At 43.8% G+C, this 20,925-nt stretch overlaps 1 protein-coding gene across 1 annotated transcript in view; it reads right to left on the bottom strand.

Annotated features, from left to right (window-relative positions):
• LOC117359744 overlaps positions 1–20,925 on the bottom strand; it is a 123,660-nt gene that overhangs the window by 28,576 nt on the left and 74,159 nt on the right. The window contains exon 5 of the mRNA XM_033942963.1: positions 3,491–3,666. Within this exon, the coding sequence (XP_033798854.1) occupies positions 3,491–3,666 (176 nt within the window). The remainder of the gene's footprint in view (positions 1–3,490; positions 3,667–20,925) is intronic.

The following is a 20,925-nucleotide window of genomic DNA, read 5'->3' as shown; positions in this document are numbered from 1 at the left end:
ATCCGATGCCATAAATGAGATGGAACAATAGATGACAGATTTCAAGCTCAAGCTCAACCCAGAAAAAACAAAATTCTTTGTTGCCTCCCCTCACCCGCTTGACAATAAAACCCCACTATGCATCAATAAACTCAACTACCCTATTCAGCCCACCATGAAAATGCTAGGTGTTATTCTAGACCAATGCCTAACAATGAAGGAACAAGTGGATTCCCTATTCAGAAAAGGTTTCCTTACTCTCTGGAAACTCAGAACCATTAAATCATACTTCGATACGTCAACATTCAGAATCCTAGTGCAATCCCTTATACTGAGTCAGCTTGACTACTGCAACATCGCCTATCTAGCAATCTCACAAAAGAATATGAGACGTCTCCAAATAATGCAAAATGCTGCGGTCAGACTTATCTTCGGGCTGAAGAAATTCGACCACATGACACCCTACTATCGGCAGCTGCACTAGCTACCAACGGAAGCCCGAGTAAGGTTTAAATTTGCCTGCCTCTGCTTCAAAGTACTATACGGCCTGACCCCCAAGTACATAACGGACCTTTTTGCATTTTCTAATAACAAACTCAAGAGAAACACACACCCAAAACTCATTTCCCCTCCACTTAGAGGCTGCAAAATGAAAAAACACCACGAACACCTTCTCTCTCACCAAGCAGTCCTATGGGGCAAAGACCTAGACCAACTGCTTTCGCCCACTACATACGGGGAATTCAGGAAACGCCTAAAAACATACCTGTTCCAGAAATACCTAAACAATTGACCCGCTCTCCCTCTCCCTCCCCCCTCCCTATTCCACCTGAACTTACAGCACTGTTATAAATATAATCTGTTATCTTCATCTTATCGTAACTTTACATTGCTATTTATCCCCAACAGGTCCTGTCGGACATTACCTACTAAAATGTACATATTACATTTTCACTCAGCAAATTGTATTTCTATACTATTGCCTCCTGAGGTCTTTGATCTCTGTATTTCCTCTGAATATCTACTTATTGTATTTCACTGAATGTCCAGCACTCTTGATTATAAACCGCCTAGAAGTCACAAGATTGTGGCGGTATAGAAGAATAAAGTTATTATTATTATTACCCTCTAAAGTATAATTTCTCAGACTTTTAGGTCATAGCCATTTGCAATAAAAATAGGCAAAAAGAAAAAAGTATACATTTTAATAATAAAATTTCAGTGCAATGTCCTGCAATTAAAGGTGTATCAAACCAAATATCTTGCATCCCCTCCATAAAGTATTCTGTAACCTCCCACAACCACTAGTCCTATGCTGTACTCATTGGTGTACCAAAGTGGGGGAGCAGTGTGCCCCGAGTGCAGCCCATAAGGGGATGTTCTGAGAGTTGGCATTAGGAATTTCCGGCAGTGACAGTGTTCTCAATTTCCTGCTTTGCCAGAATTGGAGCTTCCTCTCTACTGGATCCTGCCTTTGAATAAACTAGAAGTAGGTGGTACGCAGCAGAGAGGAAGGCCTAATTCCGGCAAGAGCAATGATCTGTGAAGGCTATGCTGCCAATGAGGGTGGGGGTGACAGAGGAAGGATAGGGGAGAGGAGGGGAAGAGAAATGCTGTTCCCAATTAGAAAGAGGGAGGGAGAAGGAAAATCAGGGAAGGGAAAGGAGAGAAAAGAGATGCAGGACCATAAGGGAAGAAGGGAAAGGAAGGAAGGGAAGATGCCAGAACATGGAGGGGAGGGAGAGATACCAGGGCCTATGATGGGGAGGGAAGAGAAGGAAACAGATGTCAGGCTGGGGGAAAGAGAGGAGGGAAGAAAAGGAAGGAGAGGAGATGCCAGAGCTTGGAAGGGGAGGGAGAGATGGGAAGGAGAGGAGAGATATACCAGAGCATGGGGGATGGAATGGAAGGAGACATACTTGACCAGAGGGAAAGGAAGGAGAGGAAATGCCAGAGTATAGAGAGGAGGGATAGATGGAATGGAAGGAAAGAAGAGAGATGCCAGGACATGAGGAGAGGGAAGGAAATGAGAAGAGAGATACCAGAGCCTAGATGAGGAGGTGGAAACAAAGAGAAAAATGGAAAGGGGGTCAAGCTGAAATGAATAATGTACAAAGGAGAGAAGGGGCACTTTATGAAAGGGACATAGAAAGAGGGAAGATGCCATATGGAAGGTGGAGTGGGCGGACACCAGAAGGAAGAGACAGAGGATGGACGGTGGATGGAAGGGACAGAGAGAGAGAGGGCAGATACATGGAAAGGAGAGAGAGGATAGAAAGAAGTGAAGAGATGATGATTAAAGCAGAAACAACAAAAGGGAGAAAAGATTTTTTTTGTTTTGTTGCTTTAGAATAAAGTAGTATTCTAGCTGTATTGATAGATGTTTATAAATAGAAAATGGAAGTAAGATAATCTTATTGGACTAATTTTAATACTTTTTTTTTTTTTTTTTTTTACTACCTTCTGGAGACTAAAATTCCCTTTCTCAGCTCAGGACAGGATACTGTAACAGCAGTATACTGTACTGAACCAAAGAAGGAGATTTTGGCCTCTGAAAACTAATTGAAAAATGGATTAGTCCAATAAAATGGTATTTTCTTATTTTCCTTTTTTTTTTTTGTTTTATTTCTGTTTGTTAATTTGTCAGTTTTTTTTCAAATGTGCATCTGCTATTTTTATATTTTGCACAGTATTAGGGGACATGCATCATTGTTTCTCTGGTGTTGCATTGTATGCAGAGTCTGGCTTCTTGGTGGTTCAGTTTAACTTTTGTCTACATATTTCTGTTTTTAGTTTGTGATTACTTAATCCATTCTGGGCGAGGGTGTATCTACGTTCTATTTGTACGAAAAGGACATGGTTTTCTGTTAGCATTGACTGTGCAGAATCGATCTGTATTAATCTGGCTTGTTTAGTTTAACTATGGGTATATTGATGTTCCTTGTGCTCACTGCAGAGTTTAAGATGCAGCTTTTTCCTAGGTACACCCTTGTTGTATGACTCATGGATTATTACTTTATTTTTTATTTAATCAATTTTCTATACCATTCTCCCAAGGGAGCTCAGAAAAGTTTACATGAATTTATTCAGGTACTCAAGCATTTTTCCCTGTCTGTCCTGGTGGGCTCACAATCTATCTAATGTACCTGGGGCAATAGAGGGATTAAGTGACTTGCCCAGAGTCACAAGGAGCAGTGTGGGTTTGAACCCACAATCCCAGGGTGCGCCACACACTCCCCTATATATTTTGTTTTATATAGAGGAGAGGGGTGTTAAAATGATTGGCCTCTAGTGTCCAATATACTAGGTATGCCACTAACTGTAATCACTATTTTCTAAGATCTTTGGTTAAGGACTGGGTTCTGGGGCTGAGTGAAAATGGGAAAGAAAAAAAAAAAACAGTGCAGCAACCTGCAGAACAAAAGTGGGAGGGGAGAGAAAGAGTATGGTACTGAAGACATACTAGCCACCTAAAAAAGGCAGTTTGCTTTTTTTCACTTTTGTTACTTACTCATCTCCAATGTAGAGCTTTGGCCAGACTTCATTAACATGGGTATATTTTACTCCTCCTTGCCAAAAGAGACGCTCCAATTCAAAGGCACCAGGAGTACAGTATCCTGTGTCAGGATCCACCGTGACTGCTGCATATGCATTTTTCCTTTTCTTCACAGTTGTAGTTGACATTTTCTAGGCAGGTTCAGATGTCTACTTTGAAAATATGGAGTTTAAAATTAGCTTTCAAGCTGGAGTACCGCCCTATAGGAAGAAGAAGTCAAATACAGTGGGAAACCACAGTAAATTATTTACCTATTTTTATGCTTGGCTGTGACTGCTCTGTTGGATGTTTGTTTATTCAAATTTTATATATTGCAGATGCTTATAAGAAGTCTCAGCAGTTTACAATAAAGTCATCGTCAAACTGAAAAAAGAATTCCATAAAAAATAGTAGAGGCCTAATTCATACATACATAGGTTAAAAAAACAAAAACCCAACTTAAGTAGGCTCTTTGTATTAGCAGGTAATGCAATCTGTAGCCAACTAACGAAGCTTAATAGATATGATAATTTGGTGGGGTTATTTATATAGAACTGGTTTGCCAAGGGATCATAGCAAATATTCGTCAGGTTAAATAACATTCTTCCTTTGCCTAGCCATTGTGATAAGGGGGAGTGATTGCCCTGTGCGTTCAATGATAAGGGAAGATAGAGGTTTACATTCAGAAACTGAAACATGTAAAGAATATTATTTTCAAATGTTGCTTTAAAAGTACTTTTCTCTGAGGTTTGGGTTTCCCAGTGAGGAGAACTTCTGTCATTCCCTGCCAGTGGTCTTGAGTCCCTAAATGAGCTGTGTGCTGATAGGCTGAAAGGGTCTCTAGAACAGTGCTGAATTTCTTATACCATTTTCTCCCACCAACAAAGGTGTTCAGACTGTCTCCCCATTAGCAGTGATTCCCCTTTCAGTGATGAATGAGGCATGTAGATAGTCCCCCATCAATGATGCTTCCTTCACACACATTCTCCTCCCAGTGATGGATGATTCTCAGTCTTTCTCCCCCATTAGTGATGGATGATTCTTGCTTATTCTCTTCCCTGCTAGTGATGGATATTCTTACACACTCTCCCCTGCCAGAGATAAATAATTCTCATTCTTTCCCTCCTTACCAGTAATGTTTCTTATACACTGATCACTGCCAGTGATATTTCTTGCTCTCAGTCTCATTTCTTGCCAGTGATGATTCTTGCAATTCTACCACCTAGGAACATTTGAACGCATAGTATAACATAGATTCTCTTCCTAACTATAACTATTTTCTTGTACTCTCCATGATTTTCCTTTCTCCTTACCAAGTAATCTCTTTATCCAATTTAATTTTCATTCCTGGTGCTCTGTGATAGGTCTTTGTATGCCTGTTATCTTCATTATCAGTTTTAACCCCTCTCGCACAGCAATATTTTCTACAAATGTTAGACTTATGTCAAATCAGATGTTTAAAAGTGAGAAATACTATGATATAACAGTAGATCTGGGCAAACAACAAGATCTCTGGCATCCATTACCTTCTAATGCATCCATTTTAGTACAGAAAATGTTGGAATCCATCCAAGAAATTCCATCAACTGTACATGCATTAACATTTTACAGCCTGTCCCAGACTCACCCTTTGGATACTCTGGTTCACAGGAGATGGAAAAGTAATTAAAGATGGTTTCCTTTGTCATCTCAATTTAATTTAACTACCACAGTAAGATTCAAAGTAAGAATGGTCCACTGAGCATACAAGGCAGCTATGACTCATCAGCCCATATAATATAAAACAGAGGTTCTTTCATTCAGACTCAAAGAATTTGTGACCTGCTGAGTGAAAAGGTACCAAAAGTGGGGTATGTGACTTATTTATATGAGTCCACAGGATAAAGAGATATCAGCTATGTAATCCTGCAAAAATGTAGCCTCAGGTTTGGATTAATTGTGTCTGTAAAAAAGATGATTAAGGAGGGTCCCCACTCGACATCTTCCTTGGATACAAAAAAGTGGTCCAAAATAAAGGGGCCTCTAACTCTGGACGTAGTTGAGATCATGCCCCCAAACTTTGGATATCTTCATTGAGGTCACAACATATCTGCTGAAAAAATTTCATCAGTTTCTGAAATGATTGAGTGGGGAGCTCTGGACCACTTGACATGGAATAACCTATACCCCATTTTACCTGCATCAGGTACCTGTAATTTTTAGGCTGTAAAACATGAGAAACATCAGAGTAGGGGACAAATGGGCAAAATCCCATTGTATTGACCCTATAGTAAACAAAACTTTCAAAAATGAAAGTTGCCCCTCCAAACTTTCATAGTCTTTATCTGTTATTTGTAACTTCACTTTTGGTACCTTTTTACTCAGTGGTTCACATATTCCATATTCCATTTAATTTCCCTATTAGACTCTATGAAAACATTCTGGGGTCAATATTCAATGCATTTTAACTGGTCAGTTCACCGGCAGTGGTTCCTACACGCTGCCAGCGGCTGACCCAGAAGCTTTCCCTTTAATGCAAAATGTAAATGCCATCAGAGGGAAGGCACCGGGGCAGCTGCAGGCAGCATGTAGAAACTGCTGTGGGTGGACCGCCCACCCCATGGCTTTGCCCCTGATTTGACCTGGGTGACCTGATCTGCATAAAAATTATCCCCCATCAAAACTGATTAAAACTAGGCACAAGGTTAATATTGTGTGTACTTTTAGCTGTTTTAAAAAGTTCCATTCATAACGTATAGGTCAGGAAAGTGAAGCATAGTATCCTCAAATCCATGGGGCAATTCTATAATTTAGCACCCAGATGTAGATGCCACAATGGGGCATGCTTAACATCAAGTCTAGAGAAGTAGCCTAATGGTTAGAATAGAAACCTGAGAAACTGGGTTTAATTCCCACTGCTACTCCTTGTGACGCTGGGCAAGCCACTTAATCCTCCATTGCCCCAGATATAGAGAATGACATGGGGAAAAAATGTGTCCCCTGTCTCTGCCCTGTCCCCGTGAGCTTGTGCCCAAGAGCTCAGTCCCCGCAAACCATCTGATCCCATCCACACAAGCCTTGAATAGCTTTATACTGAACTTCAAGTTTCAAGTTTATTAGGTTTTTATATACCGCCTTTCAAGGTTATCTAAGCGGTTTTACAATCAGGTACTCAAGCATTTATTTAATTTTATTAAAGTATAAAAAGAAACAATATTCTTTACAATTGTAATTTTATAAATCAAAGTTCTGGCTGCCGAACTAGAGGAAGAGATCTTCAGCTGGCAGGGTTTTGTTTATAAATGTTTATTAACATAACTAATATACTACTTGATCCTAAAGCAAAAAGAAAAGAAATAGAAATAGAATTTTTTTTTTTTAAATATCTTTGTTGTCTGGTTTCTGCTTTCCTCATTTTCTCGTCATTCTATTCCTTCCATCCACTGTCTGCCTTCTCCCTGCCTCTTCCATATGGAATCTGCTCTATTTCTATGGTTCTACCAGAAACTGTGCATCTCCCTTCCATCTTTCCCTCCATGCCCCCCCATTGGTCTGGCACCCATCTTCTTCCCTCCACCCCCCCCCCAATAGTCTGACATCTCTGTCTTCTTCCCTTCCATCTTTCCTTCTCTCCCCCAGGTGGTTTTTAGCATCTCTCTCCTCCTTTCCTCCCCTCAGATTTGGTATCTATCTTCCCAAACCAGCATGTACCCTTTTTTCTTTATCCCCTCCTTCCATCCAGTATATGCTACCTTTTCTCTCCCCTCCCCACTTTCCTTCAGGCTCTTCTCCCCTCTCTCTCCTCTCTTTTCATAAAGCGTCTGCTCCCCACTCTCTCCTCTCCATTTCCCTTCAGCATCTGTTCTTCTCTTCCTTCCTCCTCTCTCTCCACTCCCCTTCAGCGCCCTTCGTGCAGTCCAGCAGTGCTCTCCTCCCTCCCAATCACTGTGGTCCAGGCATCTCCCTCCCTCCCTTCCCCTTACCTTTGCTGGTGATTTTCATTTTTCTGTCTCCAATGGCTCGAGCCTTTAAACAAGTCGTGTACGGCTGCACTGAAACTTTTCTGATACAACTTCCTGTTTCTGGTTACGTCAGAGGAGAAGTTACAGGCAGCCGTGCGTGACTTGTGTAAAGGCTCATGTGCTCGGAGACAGAAAAATGAAAATCGCCAGCGAAGGGAGGGAGGGAGATGCCTGGACCGTGGCAATCAGGAGTAAGGAGATAGTGGGGCAACGCACGCAAAATACCTTAACTGCAGGGACAAGGCCACTCACCGCTTCATGGGGCAGTGAATGGCCTTGTTCCTGTACCCGTGGCAACCAGTTTTTTTCCTCCCCATTTCGGCGGGTTACCTGCAGCTACCCACAGCTAGCTGCAGGTAGCAGTCATTGTGTCATTCTCTACCCAGATATAAAATAAATACTTGTATATAATATGTAAACTGCTTTGATTGTAACCACAGAAAGGTGGTATATCAAATCCCATCCCATTTCCCTAACAGCACTAAGGCATGCCTAAACCATTAAAGAATACAAAGTCACATTGGTATGCGAAAATTTAGGTGCAACCATTTACAACAGGCTGTATATATTGATTTGCCTAAGTGTACCATTGAACTCCCACAACTGATAGTATTCTATACATCGTGCATGTCACTTGGTGACACACTCATGGCCTGCCCATGCTCCTACCCCATTAAGCACTATGTGATTCTGGCATATACTTCATAGAATAGCACTTATTTTAGCACATATGTGTGCTGGTGCCAATTACTCTTGCCTTTGATGTGCGCAAATGCTAACATTCTGTATACTACATGCGCACTTGGCACCTAATGGTACATTATCCACCTAATACCATGCGCTGTCGCGCAAATCTCCAATGCACTCTTGCAAAACAGTTCTTAGAGATTAACCAGGATCTCAAGTACTCACAGCCATAGTATTGAGATAATTTTCAAAGTCAATGGCCGATACCATGAGCTATCATTGATCCCCTTTTTTTGTGTATTCTCTATGTCTGTATTACGTACATTTTACTCATCTATTGATTTGTTTTAGTATTTCTCATAAATTAATTATAAATATATAAATATCAAATTTTTTCTTTTTGCTAATCCATATAGTGTAAATTCACTTAGCTTTTTGTTTTTTTCTTTTTCTTTGTATTTCGCCTGTCGTTTGTTTCTCCTCGATATTTTGTTCTCACTTTCTATTTTATTTTATTTTCCTCCATTTCACTTCTCTACGGAAGATCTCCGTTTCGCACCCAAGCTTTACCACGGGGCTTCGTCAGGAAAACGACAACTTTTACTACATGCCTAATGGTACATGCCAAATTATAGAATTAGGGAGCATGTGCACATTTCCCCCTTTCCTCTGCACACCTATAAAGGAAATGTAAAGTCCAAGTAAGCCAAATTCCAAATGAACATCTATGAATAGTTTTCTTTGAAATTTAACCACCCAAGCCTATGGAAATACAACTACCTTTGGACACTGCCTTGACCAACTGGAGAATCAAACTAGGGACCATTGACATGGGAGCGTGCAGCACTGCACTGAATTACCAGGCTGATCCTATGGCATAGTTTTTGCTGGAAAAAGTACAAATAACATGCTACGTATCAGGCATATCCCGTATCCTGGGAACCTTAGTTTGGTAATTCTTTGTTTGCTAATAGAAGGTTATAGCTTTCTATCGAGCAATCTTTGGTTAATTAAGACATTGTCATCAAGGGAAAGGAATCTATAGTCATAAAGTACCTTATTCTTTTAGATGTCATAGTGCACGAGTTATCAAGATTGCTCAGATTTACAAAGACGCTGAGGTCTTGAAAGTTAATGCACTATTACATCTTTCAATTATTTTTAGGCTGATTCAATAAAAGGCTCTCAGTCTACAAAGAATTCAGGGGTCAGTATTTAAAGCCTGCAGTTGGCATTTCTTTAAACATCAGTTGTGGTGTTTAAATTATTCAAGTGTATTCAGCACCACTATAACTTTAATCTGAGGTACTGAATAGATGTATGACTGCAGAGCTACATATAAAGTGGTGATATGCAGCCACTATCCGTATAGCTAAGGGCTTTGCTTTAGGTCAGACTTTGAGCGTAGCCAGATCTATGATTTTGGGTGGGCCCAGATTTATCTTGGGTGGGTCTGTCCCTGTCCTTTCCTTCTCCCTCCCCCCATACATAGCTTTGTTTTTGTTTTGTTTTTAACCTTCTTCTCCACCCTTGCATCTATTTCTCCCCTTCTCTTCCATCCCCTCTGCCCCTACTTATATCTTCATCTCTTCTCCACTCTATGTTGCCTCTGGTCCTGTAATCCACTGGATTCTAGGAACTTCATTACCCTCTATTTTAAAAGCATTTCTATTAATTTACTTATACAGTCAGACTTACGGGCCTGCAGTTCCCTATTTGTTCCTTACCTCCACTTTTGTGGAGAAGGACGACATCCATCCTTTTCCAGTCCTCTGATACCACTCCTGACTCTAGAGCAGCATTTAAAAGGTCAGTCAGGGAAGCTGCCAGAACTTCCCTAAGTTCCTTCAGTATCCTCGGATGTAAAGCATCCGGCCCCATTGCTTTGTCCACCTTTAGTTTAGCTAGTTCTTCATGAACACAATCCTCTGAAAATCGATCAGTATCTAATACACCTCCAGCCCTATTTCATTTTGACTTCTGCAGTCCTGCTCCTGACACTTCAGCTGTGAACACAGAACAGATATATTTGTTAAGCAAGTCAGCCTTATCTTTATCAGCTTCTACATATTGCTGCCCATCACCTCTGAGTCTCTCAATGCCACGTTTTTACTTCCTCCTATCACTAATATATCTATAAATTGTCTTGTCCTCCCATTTTACCATGTCGGCTGTTTTTTCTTCCATTTGCATCTGTACTTTCCTGACTACATGATAAACTTCTCTTAACCTTTCCAGAAATTTTTGCTTGCTTCCTCTTTCTGCGATGGAGGAAATGTGGAGTAGAAACTTAGAGGCCCTTTATTTAGCTTCTTAAATCAGAGGTTCTCAATATGCAGTACGCATACCCCAGGGGGTACGCGCACCATTATCAGGGGAGGGGGTACACAGTGCCAGTGCTGTATGTCTCCCAACTTCCTTCTGCCATCGCGTATCTCCCACCTTCCTCATCTTCTCTCCCCAGCATCCCCCACCCCAGACCAGCAGCAGAAGCTCACTATGTGCTTTTAACTTCTCCTTACAGCTGCCTCTAGCGTTAGTTTAGCCAGCGATTCCATTAGGCAGCCTTGGGCCTTTGCTAGGCTGGCCCATCTCCAATTAAAGAGGAAGTTGCATCTTCGGAGGTGGGCCAACCTAGAAAAGGCCCCAAGACTGTCTGATGGAATTGCCAGCTCAGCAGTACCTCTCCTTTCCCTAATGACAGCTAACCTGCGTGCCTTTAATTTCTCCACACAGCTGCCAGTAGTGTTAGTTTTGCCACAGTTCCTTTGCTAGGCCGGCCCGCCTCAGATGATGCAATTTCCTCTTTCGTCAGAGGCAGGCCAGCCTAGCAAAGGCCCCAAGGCTGCCAGATGGAACCACAGCTAAACTAACACTACCAGCAGCTGTGTGGTGAAGTTAAAAGCATGCAGTGAGCTGCTACTAGGGAGAGGAGAGGTACTGCCGGACAGAGAGAAGAAGTACTGCTGGACATGGGGAGAGGAGAGCTGCTGCTGGACAAGGAGGAGGGAAAGGGAAGGGAGAAGAGGTACTGCTGGACCTGGCATAAGGGTAGGGGAAGGGAAAGGTGCTACAGGACGAAGGAGAAAGGGAGGAAAAGAACGGTGCTCCATGCTGGAGGAGAGGGTGAGATGGTGCATGGTGAGAGAGCATATTAGTTGTGAGTGGGGTTGGGGGTAGGGAAGGAAGGAAAATTATTGCAGGATGAGTGAGAGTGATGAGAGAGGAAGAAATGGACATGGTGTGGAGAAGAGAGAGAAATGGGGCATGGAGAGTGGGGTTGGGGAGAGATGGACTGGGGGGTGGGAAGGAGGGATATCATACTTGAGGGAAAGGGTAAGAAGAAAGAGAGTGTAAGAGAAGGGGTAAGAAGAAAGAAAAAGTGTTGGACTCGTGGAGATAGAGAGGGAAGGATGGAAGGAGAAATGTCACACCCAGAAGAAGGGGGAGAGGACAGAGAGTAAAAGGTTGAACTCGTGGAGGGAGAGAGAGATGTTGGTTGGGGAAGGGAATGAGGACTGGAGAAGAGGAAGTGCGCAGGAGGCAGAGGGGATGAAATGTTGAATTGGCGAAAAGGAGGGAGAAATGTTAGATGTGGCAGTAAGAGGGAGTGGGAGAAATGTACCCTAGATCTCTTTCTCTCTTTCCCCACTCCCTTTGCAGCAAGGGAGTGAATGAGAAAAGGACAGTGAGAGAGAGAGGGAGACATGTTGCCAATGGGGGTGGAGGAGAGAGAGAAAGAAAAGTTGGACTCATTGAGGGACAGAGAGAAACATGATGGCAGATAAAGGCCAAATGACCAATCTAGTCTGCCCATCCACAGTAACAATTAACTCTTCCTCTCTCTAAGAGATCCCACATGACTATTCCAGGTTTTCTTGAATTCAGACAGTCTCTGTCTCCACCACCTCTAGTGGGAGACTGTTCCACACATCTACCGCCCTTTTTGTAAAAAAATGTATTTCCTTAGATTACTCCTGAGCCTAACACCTCTTAACTTCATCCTATGCCCTCTCGTTTCAGAACTTCCTTTCATGCGCATTTACATCACATATGTATTTAAACATCTCTATCATATCTGCCCTCTCCCACCTTTCCTCCAAAGTATACAGATTGAGATCTTTAAGTCTGTCCACATACGCCTTATGATGAAGACCACACACCATTTTAGTAGCCTTCCTCTGGACCGACGCCATCCTTTTAATATCTTTTTGAAGGTGAGGCCTCCAGAATTGTACACAATATTCTAAATGAGGTCTTGCCAAACTCTTATACAGGGGCATCAATGCCTCCTTTTTCCTAATGGCCATACCTCTTCCTATGTAACCTAGCATCCTTCTAGCTTTTGCCGTCACCTTTTCAACCTGTTTGGCCACCTTAAGATCATCACATACAATTACACCCAAGTCCCACTCTTCTGTCGTGCACATAAGGTCTTCACCCCCTAAATTGTACCATTCCCTCAGGTTTTTGCAGCCCAAATGTATTTCTTAGCATTACATTTTAGCTGCCAAATTTTGGACCATTCTTCAAGCTTCACCAGGTCTTTCTTCATGTTATTCACACCATCCTGGGTGTCTACTCTATTGCAGATTTTAGTATCATCCGCAAAGAGGCAAATCTTACCTGACAGCCCTTCAGCAATATCATTTATAAAAATGTTAAAAAGAACAGGTCCAAGAACAGAACCTTTAGGCACACCACTGGTAACATCCCTTTCCTCAGAGCGATGTCCATTGATCATACCCTCTGTTGCCTTCCATTCAACCAGTTTTTGACCCAGCCTGTCACTTTGGGATCCATCCCAAGGCCACTCAGTTTATTTATTAGACATCTGTTTGGAACACTGTAAAAGGCTTTGCTAAAATCTAAATACAACACATCTAGTGCACTCCCTCTATCCAATTCTCTGGTCACTCATTCAAAGAAATTGATCAGATTTGTCTGACAAGACCTACCTCTAGTGAATCTATGTTGCCTCCAGTTCTGTAATCCACAGGATTCCAGAAACTTCACCATTCTCTGTTTTAAAAGTGTTTCAATTAATTTGCTTACCACAGATGTAGGACTTTCCGGCCTGTATTTCCCTACTTCTTCCTTACTTCCACTTTTATGGAGAGAGACCACATCTGCCCTTCTCCACTCCTCCGGTACCATTCCTGACTCAAGAGACTCATTGGAAAGGTCAGTCAGTGGAGCTACCAGAACTTCCCTAAGTTCCTTCAGCACCCTCTGATATTGGTTGGGGAAGGGAGTGAGGTCCAGAGGAGAGGAAGCATGCAGGAGGCAGAAAGAAAGAAAGAAATATTGGATGCACAGTCAGAAGGAAGTGCCACCAATGGCTCATGAAATCTCCAGACAGCAAAGGTAGGAAAAATGATTTTATTTTCAATTTAGTGATCGAAATGTGTCAGTTTTGAGAATTTATATCTGCTGTCTATATTTTGCACTCTATCTATTTTTCTATAGTTGTTACTGAGGTGACATTGCACATTTTAAAGTCATCTGCCTTGACCTCTTTGGAAAAAAAACAACCCCCCCCCCCCCCGAATATAAATGATAATTGACATTTTCTCTACATATAATGCGCTTTGTGGGGGGTTTTTAATTTTGTGGTTACCATTATGTATTAATAAGATTTTATTGTGTGTATATGAAAAATGGATGTAAGAAATTGCATTTCAATTAGTACTATTATTATGGAGATTTGGTCAGGGGCGGAGCTTGGGCAGGGTACTCAGTTGATATTTGTTAGACTTAGGGGATACTTGGCTTGAAGAAGTTGAGAAACTCTGTCTTAAATGCTAACATATATTTCCAGTCAATAGGTATGGTACGCTGTGCCATAGGGTTACCGTATTTTCACATAGATAACGCGCACCCGTGTAAAACGCGCACACGGGTATAGCGCTCAAAAAACACAAATTTATGTACAGAAATTTTTATATACCGCACACACCCGTATACCGCGCATGCTGCCCGACTCTCCCGTCGCCGTCTGACTCTCCTTTCGCCCGCCCCGACTCTCCTCTGGCCACCCCGACTCTCCTTTCGCCCGCCCGACTCTCCTCTCCCCCTTGAAGTCCTGTCCCCACCCTGAAAGCCTGATGCCCCCCTGACGTCCGATTCACCCCCCCAGGACCGCTCGCACCCCCACCCCGAAGGACCACTCGCACGCACCCGCACCCCCACCCCGAAGGACCGCTCGCACGCACTCCCACCCGCACCCGCACCCCCACCCTGAAGGACCGCTCGCACCCCCACAGCCTCCCGACCCCCCCCCCATCATGTAGAAGCTCCTACCGGTGTCCTGCTGCTTCCTCTTAGCGGTCCCGACTCCCCGACACGATCGGGGCAAGAGGGAGCTCAAGCCCTCTTGCCCCAGCCAACCGCGGCACCCCTGACACGATCGGGGCAAGAGGGAGCTCAAGCCCTCTTGCCCCAGCCAACCGCGGCACCCCCGACACGATCGGGGCAAGAGGGAGCTCAAGCCCTCTTGCCCCCCCGACTCCCCGACACGATCGGGGCAAAAGGGAGCCCAAGCCCTCTTGCCCCGCCGACTCCCCAACTCCCCGACAATATCGGGCCAGGAGGGAGCCCAAGTCCTCCTGGCTCTTGCGAACCCCCCCCGCTAGTTGTTCGGGCCAGGAGGGAGCCCAAACCCTCCTGGCCACGGCGACCCCCTACCCCCACCCCGCACTACATTACGGGCAGGAGGGATCCCAGGCCCTCCTGCCCTCGACGCAAACCCCCCTCCCCCCAACAACCGCCCCCCCAAGAACCTCCAACCGCCCCCCCAGCCGACCCGCGAACCCCTGGCCGACCCCCACAACACCCCACACCCCCCTTCACCATACCTTTGTATAGTTGGCCGGACAGACGGGAGCCAAACCCGCCTGTCCGGCAGGCAGCCAATGACGGAATGAGGCCGGATTGGCCCATCCGTCCCAAAGCTCCGCCTACTGGTGGGGCCTAAGGCGCCTGAGCCAATCAGAATAGGCCCGGGAGTCTTAGGTCCCTCCTGGGGGCGGGGCCTTGGGCACATGGGGGTCGGCCAGGGGAGTCGCGGGTCGGCTGGGGGGGCGGTCGGAGGTTCTTGGGGGGGGCAGTCGTTGGGGGGAGGGGGGTTTGCGTCGAGGGCAGGAGGGCCTGGGATCCCTCCTGCCCGTAATGTAGTGCGGGGTGTGGGTGCGGGTGGGAGTGCGTGCGAGCGGTCCTTCGGGGTGGGGGTGCGGGTGCGTGCGAGCGGTCCTTCGGGGTGGGGGTGCGAGCGGTCCTGCGGGGGGGGGGGGGGTGAATCAGACGTGGGGGGGAACTATGTAAAAAAAATTTTGTACAACGCGCTCACGCGTATAACGCGCAAGGGTGTGCGCGGTACGTAAAAACCACGTATAACGCACGCGTTATATGCAACAAAATACGGTATATCCATCTGTGCTTGTGAGTATATTGCAGAAGATGTCAATCGCATCTCTTCAGCTCCTCTTCCTTCTCCATAGTCTCTGCTGCTCCATTTAGTTCTTCCTTATGCAACTGAGCATGAAAATGTGTCTGATCTGCTCTGGTTTTCTTTATTGTTTTTCTTTTTTTTTTTAGTTTGTTCGCAGATTTTTGTCACGGTGTCAGAGATCCCAGTTTCAAGGGACTGTCTGCCTGCTTGGAGAAGAGCTGACATTTGACTGCAGCTGGTAGGTGTATCCCTCAGGGACTTGTACAGCCAGCCTGCTGAAGATTTATGGAGCTCAGGGTTCCAGGCCCTCAGCACTTGCTCACTTCCTTGACTTGGTCAGGAGCTTGAGCACAGGTTTTTAGTCATCAATAGCTAGCCCTTGAGGTGCTCACGGTGCTGGCTGCAACTTTGCTTCCCCCTGTATTTCTGCATCATGTGCTGCTGTCTGGGGGAGTAGAGTATCCATCTGACTAAGGTCTGACTGGAAACCCGAAGATCTCGGTGTGGCAGCTGGCTGGCAGTTTGAAGCAGAGAACCCCTCTAGAACCAGCTACACTTTAAAAGAGCAGAAGCAGACTGCAACACCACGTAGTCTGTGAGTACAGGCTGTGACAGCCTATGGGGAAAATCGGGAGGGGGGGAGGGTCTTGAAAAGTCTTGGATTGGATGGGAAGACATAAGGGAAGTGGAAAAACAGTGGTCCATGGTGAAAAAGAGCAATAAATAGAGCTACTGACCTATATGTGAAGAAAATAAATAAAAACAAGAGAAAAAGGAAACCAATATGGTTCTTCAATCTAGTGGCAGAAAAAATAAAGGCAAAAGAATTGGCATTCGTGAAATATTAAAAAACTCAAGAAGAGGAGTACAGAAAGGAATAGTGGATGAAAATGAAAGAAGTCAAGAGAGAGATGCATCTGGCGAAAGCGGAAGAGCAAATGGCTATAAATATAAGAAAGGGAGACAAATTTTTTTTCAGGTATATTAGTGAAAGGAGGAAGACAAAAAAATGGAATTACCAGACTGAAAGAAGGTATGAACTGCTATGTGGAGAGTGATGAGGAAAAAGCAAATGTGCTAAACAAATACTTCTGTTCAGTGTTCACAGAAGAAAATCATGGAGAAGGACTGCAATTGGTCAGCAAAGTTACACCTGAGAATGGAATGGATAATTGAAGGTGGACAAAGCTATGGGACCAGACGGGATCCATCCCAGAATATTGAGGGAGCTCTGAAAGGTTCCAGTGGGTCCTCAAAGATTTGTTCAATAAATCTTTAGAGACAGGAGAGGTTCCGCGGCATTGGAGAAGAGCAGATGTGGTCCCTCTTCACAAAAGTGGTTGCAGAGATGAAGCAGGAAACTACAGGCCAATAACCCTCACTTCAGTTATTTGAAAAATAATGGAAATATTGCTGAAGGAAAGGATAGTGAAATTATTAGAAGCTAATGGATTACAAGATCTGAGGCAACATGGGTTTACTAAAAGTAAATCGTGCCAAATAAATCTGATTGAATTCTTTGACTGGGTGACCAGAGAATTCGATCAAGAGCATGAACTAGATGTAATTTACTTAGATTTTAGCAAAGCCTTTAACATGGTTCCTCATAGGAGCCTCTTAAACAAACTCCATGGGCTGAAGTTAGGGCCCAAAGTGGTGAACTGGATTAGAAACTGGTTGAACGATAGACGCCAGAGTGTATTGGTAAATGGAATTCGCTCAGAGGAGGGTCAGGTGAGTAATGGGGTGCTTCAAGGATCGGTGCTGGGACCAATTCTGTTCAATATGTTTGCCGAAGGGTTAGAAGGTAAGGTTAGCCTTTTTGCGGATGATACCAAGATTTGTAACAGAGTGGACACCCCGGAGGGAGTGGAAAACATGAAAAAGGATCTGCAAAAATTAAAAGAGTGGTTTAGCATCTGACAACTAAAATTCAATGCGAAGAAGTGCAGAGTGATGCATTTGGGGTGTAGAAATCCAAGAAATAATATGTGCTGGAAGGAGACAGGCTGATAAGCACAGATGGAGAGCGGGACCGTGGGGTGATTGTGTCTGAGGATCTAAAGGCATCCAAACAGTGTGATAAGGTGGTGGCTGTAGCCAGAAGGATGCTAGGCTGTATAGAAAGAGGAGTAACCAGCAGAAGGGAGGTGTTGATGCCCCCTGTAAAGGTTATTGGCCAGCATTGTAAGTCAATGTAATTTCTGGTTAAAAAAAAATAAAATTATATATATATATGGAAAGATGATCAAATTTCTTCAGATTAAATATCAGACGCACTTTGGAATTTTGGATAATTAGTAACTTCTGGAAATTTTTATAGGAACTAAACTAAATATTGGACTTGTTAACTGAGTCATCCCTGAGAAACAAGGCTCGATTCGGTTAACAATAGTTGTAGTTATTAAAAAGAATTTACCTCATGGAAACTGCTAAGTATATTATATTGCAATATTGCAATAATCTAGCACAGAGTTTCTCAACTTCTTCTATATACTAATGAACCTGCGGCCTAGATACTGGAGTGACAATTATTTGACTTAATTCCATTGGGAAGACACCTAAGGGCAGTCTAATACATTCATAGAGTTGCTGGGGCTGAGAGAAGAGAGCTTCGCTAGTAACCCATCCTGACATAGGTTCTTGAAAAGCGCCCTGAGACTAAGGTCTCTGATTTGAGATTCCATCCTGGAATCTTAATATAGTCTTAGAAGGACCCAGTATGAGCCCTTACAGGAAGCATCCTTCATGGATCTAATCTAATCCTTAGGTTTGTATACCGCATCATCTCCACGTTCGTAGAGCTCAACGCGGTTTACAGTAGGAGAAATAGGAAGGAACTACAACAGAGGGTTAGAGGTAGAAGTGTGAAGAAAATTTAGAGGACTTGGGATGCCAAGATATAAGAGTTTCCTTGATTCCTAAGTTGGAGGGAGACTTACATTTTTTGAGAAAAGCCAGGTTTTCAGATGTTTGCGGAAAACTTGGAGAGAGCTCAAGTTCCGAAGAGGGGAGGTAAGGTTGTTCCAGAGCTCAGTGATTTTGAAGTGGAGGGAGGTCCCTAGCTTTCCTGTGTGGGAAATGCCTTTTAGCGAGGGGAAGGATAGTTTTAATTTGTGGGAGGATCTGGTGGTATTAGGGTTTGAGGAATTCCAAGAAAGAGGGATAAAGGGAGGGAGGATACCATATAGGATTTTGAAAGTTAAACAGGCGCATTTATAGTGGACCCTGGCGATTATCGGAAGCCAGTGGAGCTTGGCCAGGAGCGAGGAGACATGGTCAAATTTACTTTTAGCGAAGATGAGCTTGGCCGCGGCATTCTGAATCCGTTGGAGTCTGTGGAGGTTTTTCATAGTTAGGCTTAAATAGATAGAGTTGCAATAGTCCAATCTGGAGAGGATGATGGATTGAACAAGGAGGGTAAAATGTTTTTGATGGAAGCAGGATCTAACTTTTCTCAGCATGTGAAGGCTGAAAAAGCATTTTTTTACCAAGGATTGGAGGTGGTCATTGAAGGACAATGTGGAATCAATGATGATGCCAAAGACCTTGCTCGAGAACTCAAGCTGCAGAGAGGAGCCAGAGGGTAGTGGGATGGAGGTGGGTAGGTGATCTAGTTTTGGACCGAGCCAAAGAAGTCTTGTTTTGGACTCATTCAATTTCATTTGCACAGTGTGGGCCCAGGATTGTAGATTCATTATACAAGAGGATCTATTGGGCAAAGCAGTCTTCTCGTTTGCAATTACATCTGCCAAGAGAGTGAAGGCACGTGCTTGCGGTGGGGAGGGGTGGGAATGACTGGGGGGGGGGGTGTGGAGATGAGGAGAGGTGCCGGTACTTCCACCAAAATGGTACCCAGGGCGGTACCACTTACTAAACCACTGTTGCCACAGGCTGAATATCAGCTCGTTTGTTTTTGCGAGCACTATTGCTTTAAGAAAGGTATATTTCTATTTTTGTTTTAGGAAATGGGCTGCGATTCATAGGCTCGCCATATCCACATTTTGTGTTATTTCCTAAGCTCTCAAGTGGCTGGGAGATTATTTTCTCTGATGATAGGAAATATTATCAGTGATATCTCAATAACAGAGAATTAGATGGCATTTCATTAGAGGAGCACACCAGGATACAAATGGTAGTAAATTGCTCTGCATTAAGTGCTCTGTGGTAGGAAAGAACAAAAAAGCATGAAAAATATTTTTACATTGATAAAGGTAATTGGTTTTGTAATTGGATAAGTGTGCATAAGGCAATGACTGAAGCACTTACATATTATTATTATTTTTTTTTTTTTTTACTGCTGACACTACTACTCATGCAAATCGTTTCACTTCACATTTTAATATGATTAATTACATTTATTTTTGTTCAGATTTTCTTTGACATGCATTGCTATTGAGCGCTTAAGGAAAGTCTGCCAAGCTGTTCATGTTGCAATGTCATCCATGGCGTGCAGTTTTAGAACCTGGACTTGGGGATATTTCACTTCTCCTGGTGGGGTGGGGGGCGGGGCAAATACTAATTGGTGCTGAGAGATTCCCTTTCAAAATCTAAACCAGGTTGTACCAGTGACTTAAAAAAAAAACAAGAAAACTGCTTTGTATTTGACCGATCATGTACACAAATCTTTTCATTTAAGGATGTGAATGCTGTTTAAAAAGTAAATTCTGAAGCCACAAAAGGTCATTTAGGAGGAACATGGCCATGCAGTTCCCATCCCAATCTTGATGTGCCTTTTTGCGGCCCAGGTTGGAAAATAGTGGCCTAGTCTGCCCCAATGTGAAATGCTAAAGAGTGGACTTGGACAGGGACCTCGAATGTTAAGTACTTGCTCTCAACCCCATGCAGTTAGCACATGGTAATAAAATGATTTAGAGGGAAGGGGTAAAACTCGGACCTCACGGACCTGACGGATCTCACAGATCTAAAACCGCACATCCTTAAAAATCTGAGGTCCGTGTCCGTACCACTCGTAGTTTCTGTCTCTTACAGACCTCTATGAGATTTTAGCGCTGACGGATCCGTCTCAGCATAGAAAGGGAAAAGTATTAGGATCCGTCAGCGCTAAAATCTCATCGAGGTCTGTCAGAGCCAGAGACTAGTGCTGGTGTTTGGAGACTTCTTTTCCATAACGCACGTCTGAAACCTATGTCCCCGCTCTCTTGGCTTCAGCTCTGCCGCTCCAGCACTAGTCTCTGGCTCTGAAAGACCTCTATGAGATTTTAGCGCTGACGGATCCTAATACTTTTCCCTCCCTATGCTGAGACGTCTGT

The sequence above is a fragment of the Geotrypetes seraphini genome, chromosome 4, assembly GCF_902459505.1.
Source record: "Geotrypetes seraphini chromosome 4, aGeoSer1.1, whole genome shotgun sequence".
In the NCBI taxonomy this organism is placed as follows: domain Eukaryota; kingdom Metazoa; phylum Chordata; class Amphibia; order Gymnophiona; family Dermophiidae; genus Geotrypetes; species Geotrypetes seraphini.
The sequence above is the reverse complement of the archived record's forward strand: the minus strand, read 5'-3'. Positions and strand labels throughout refer to the sequence as shown.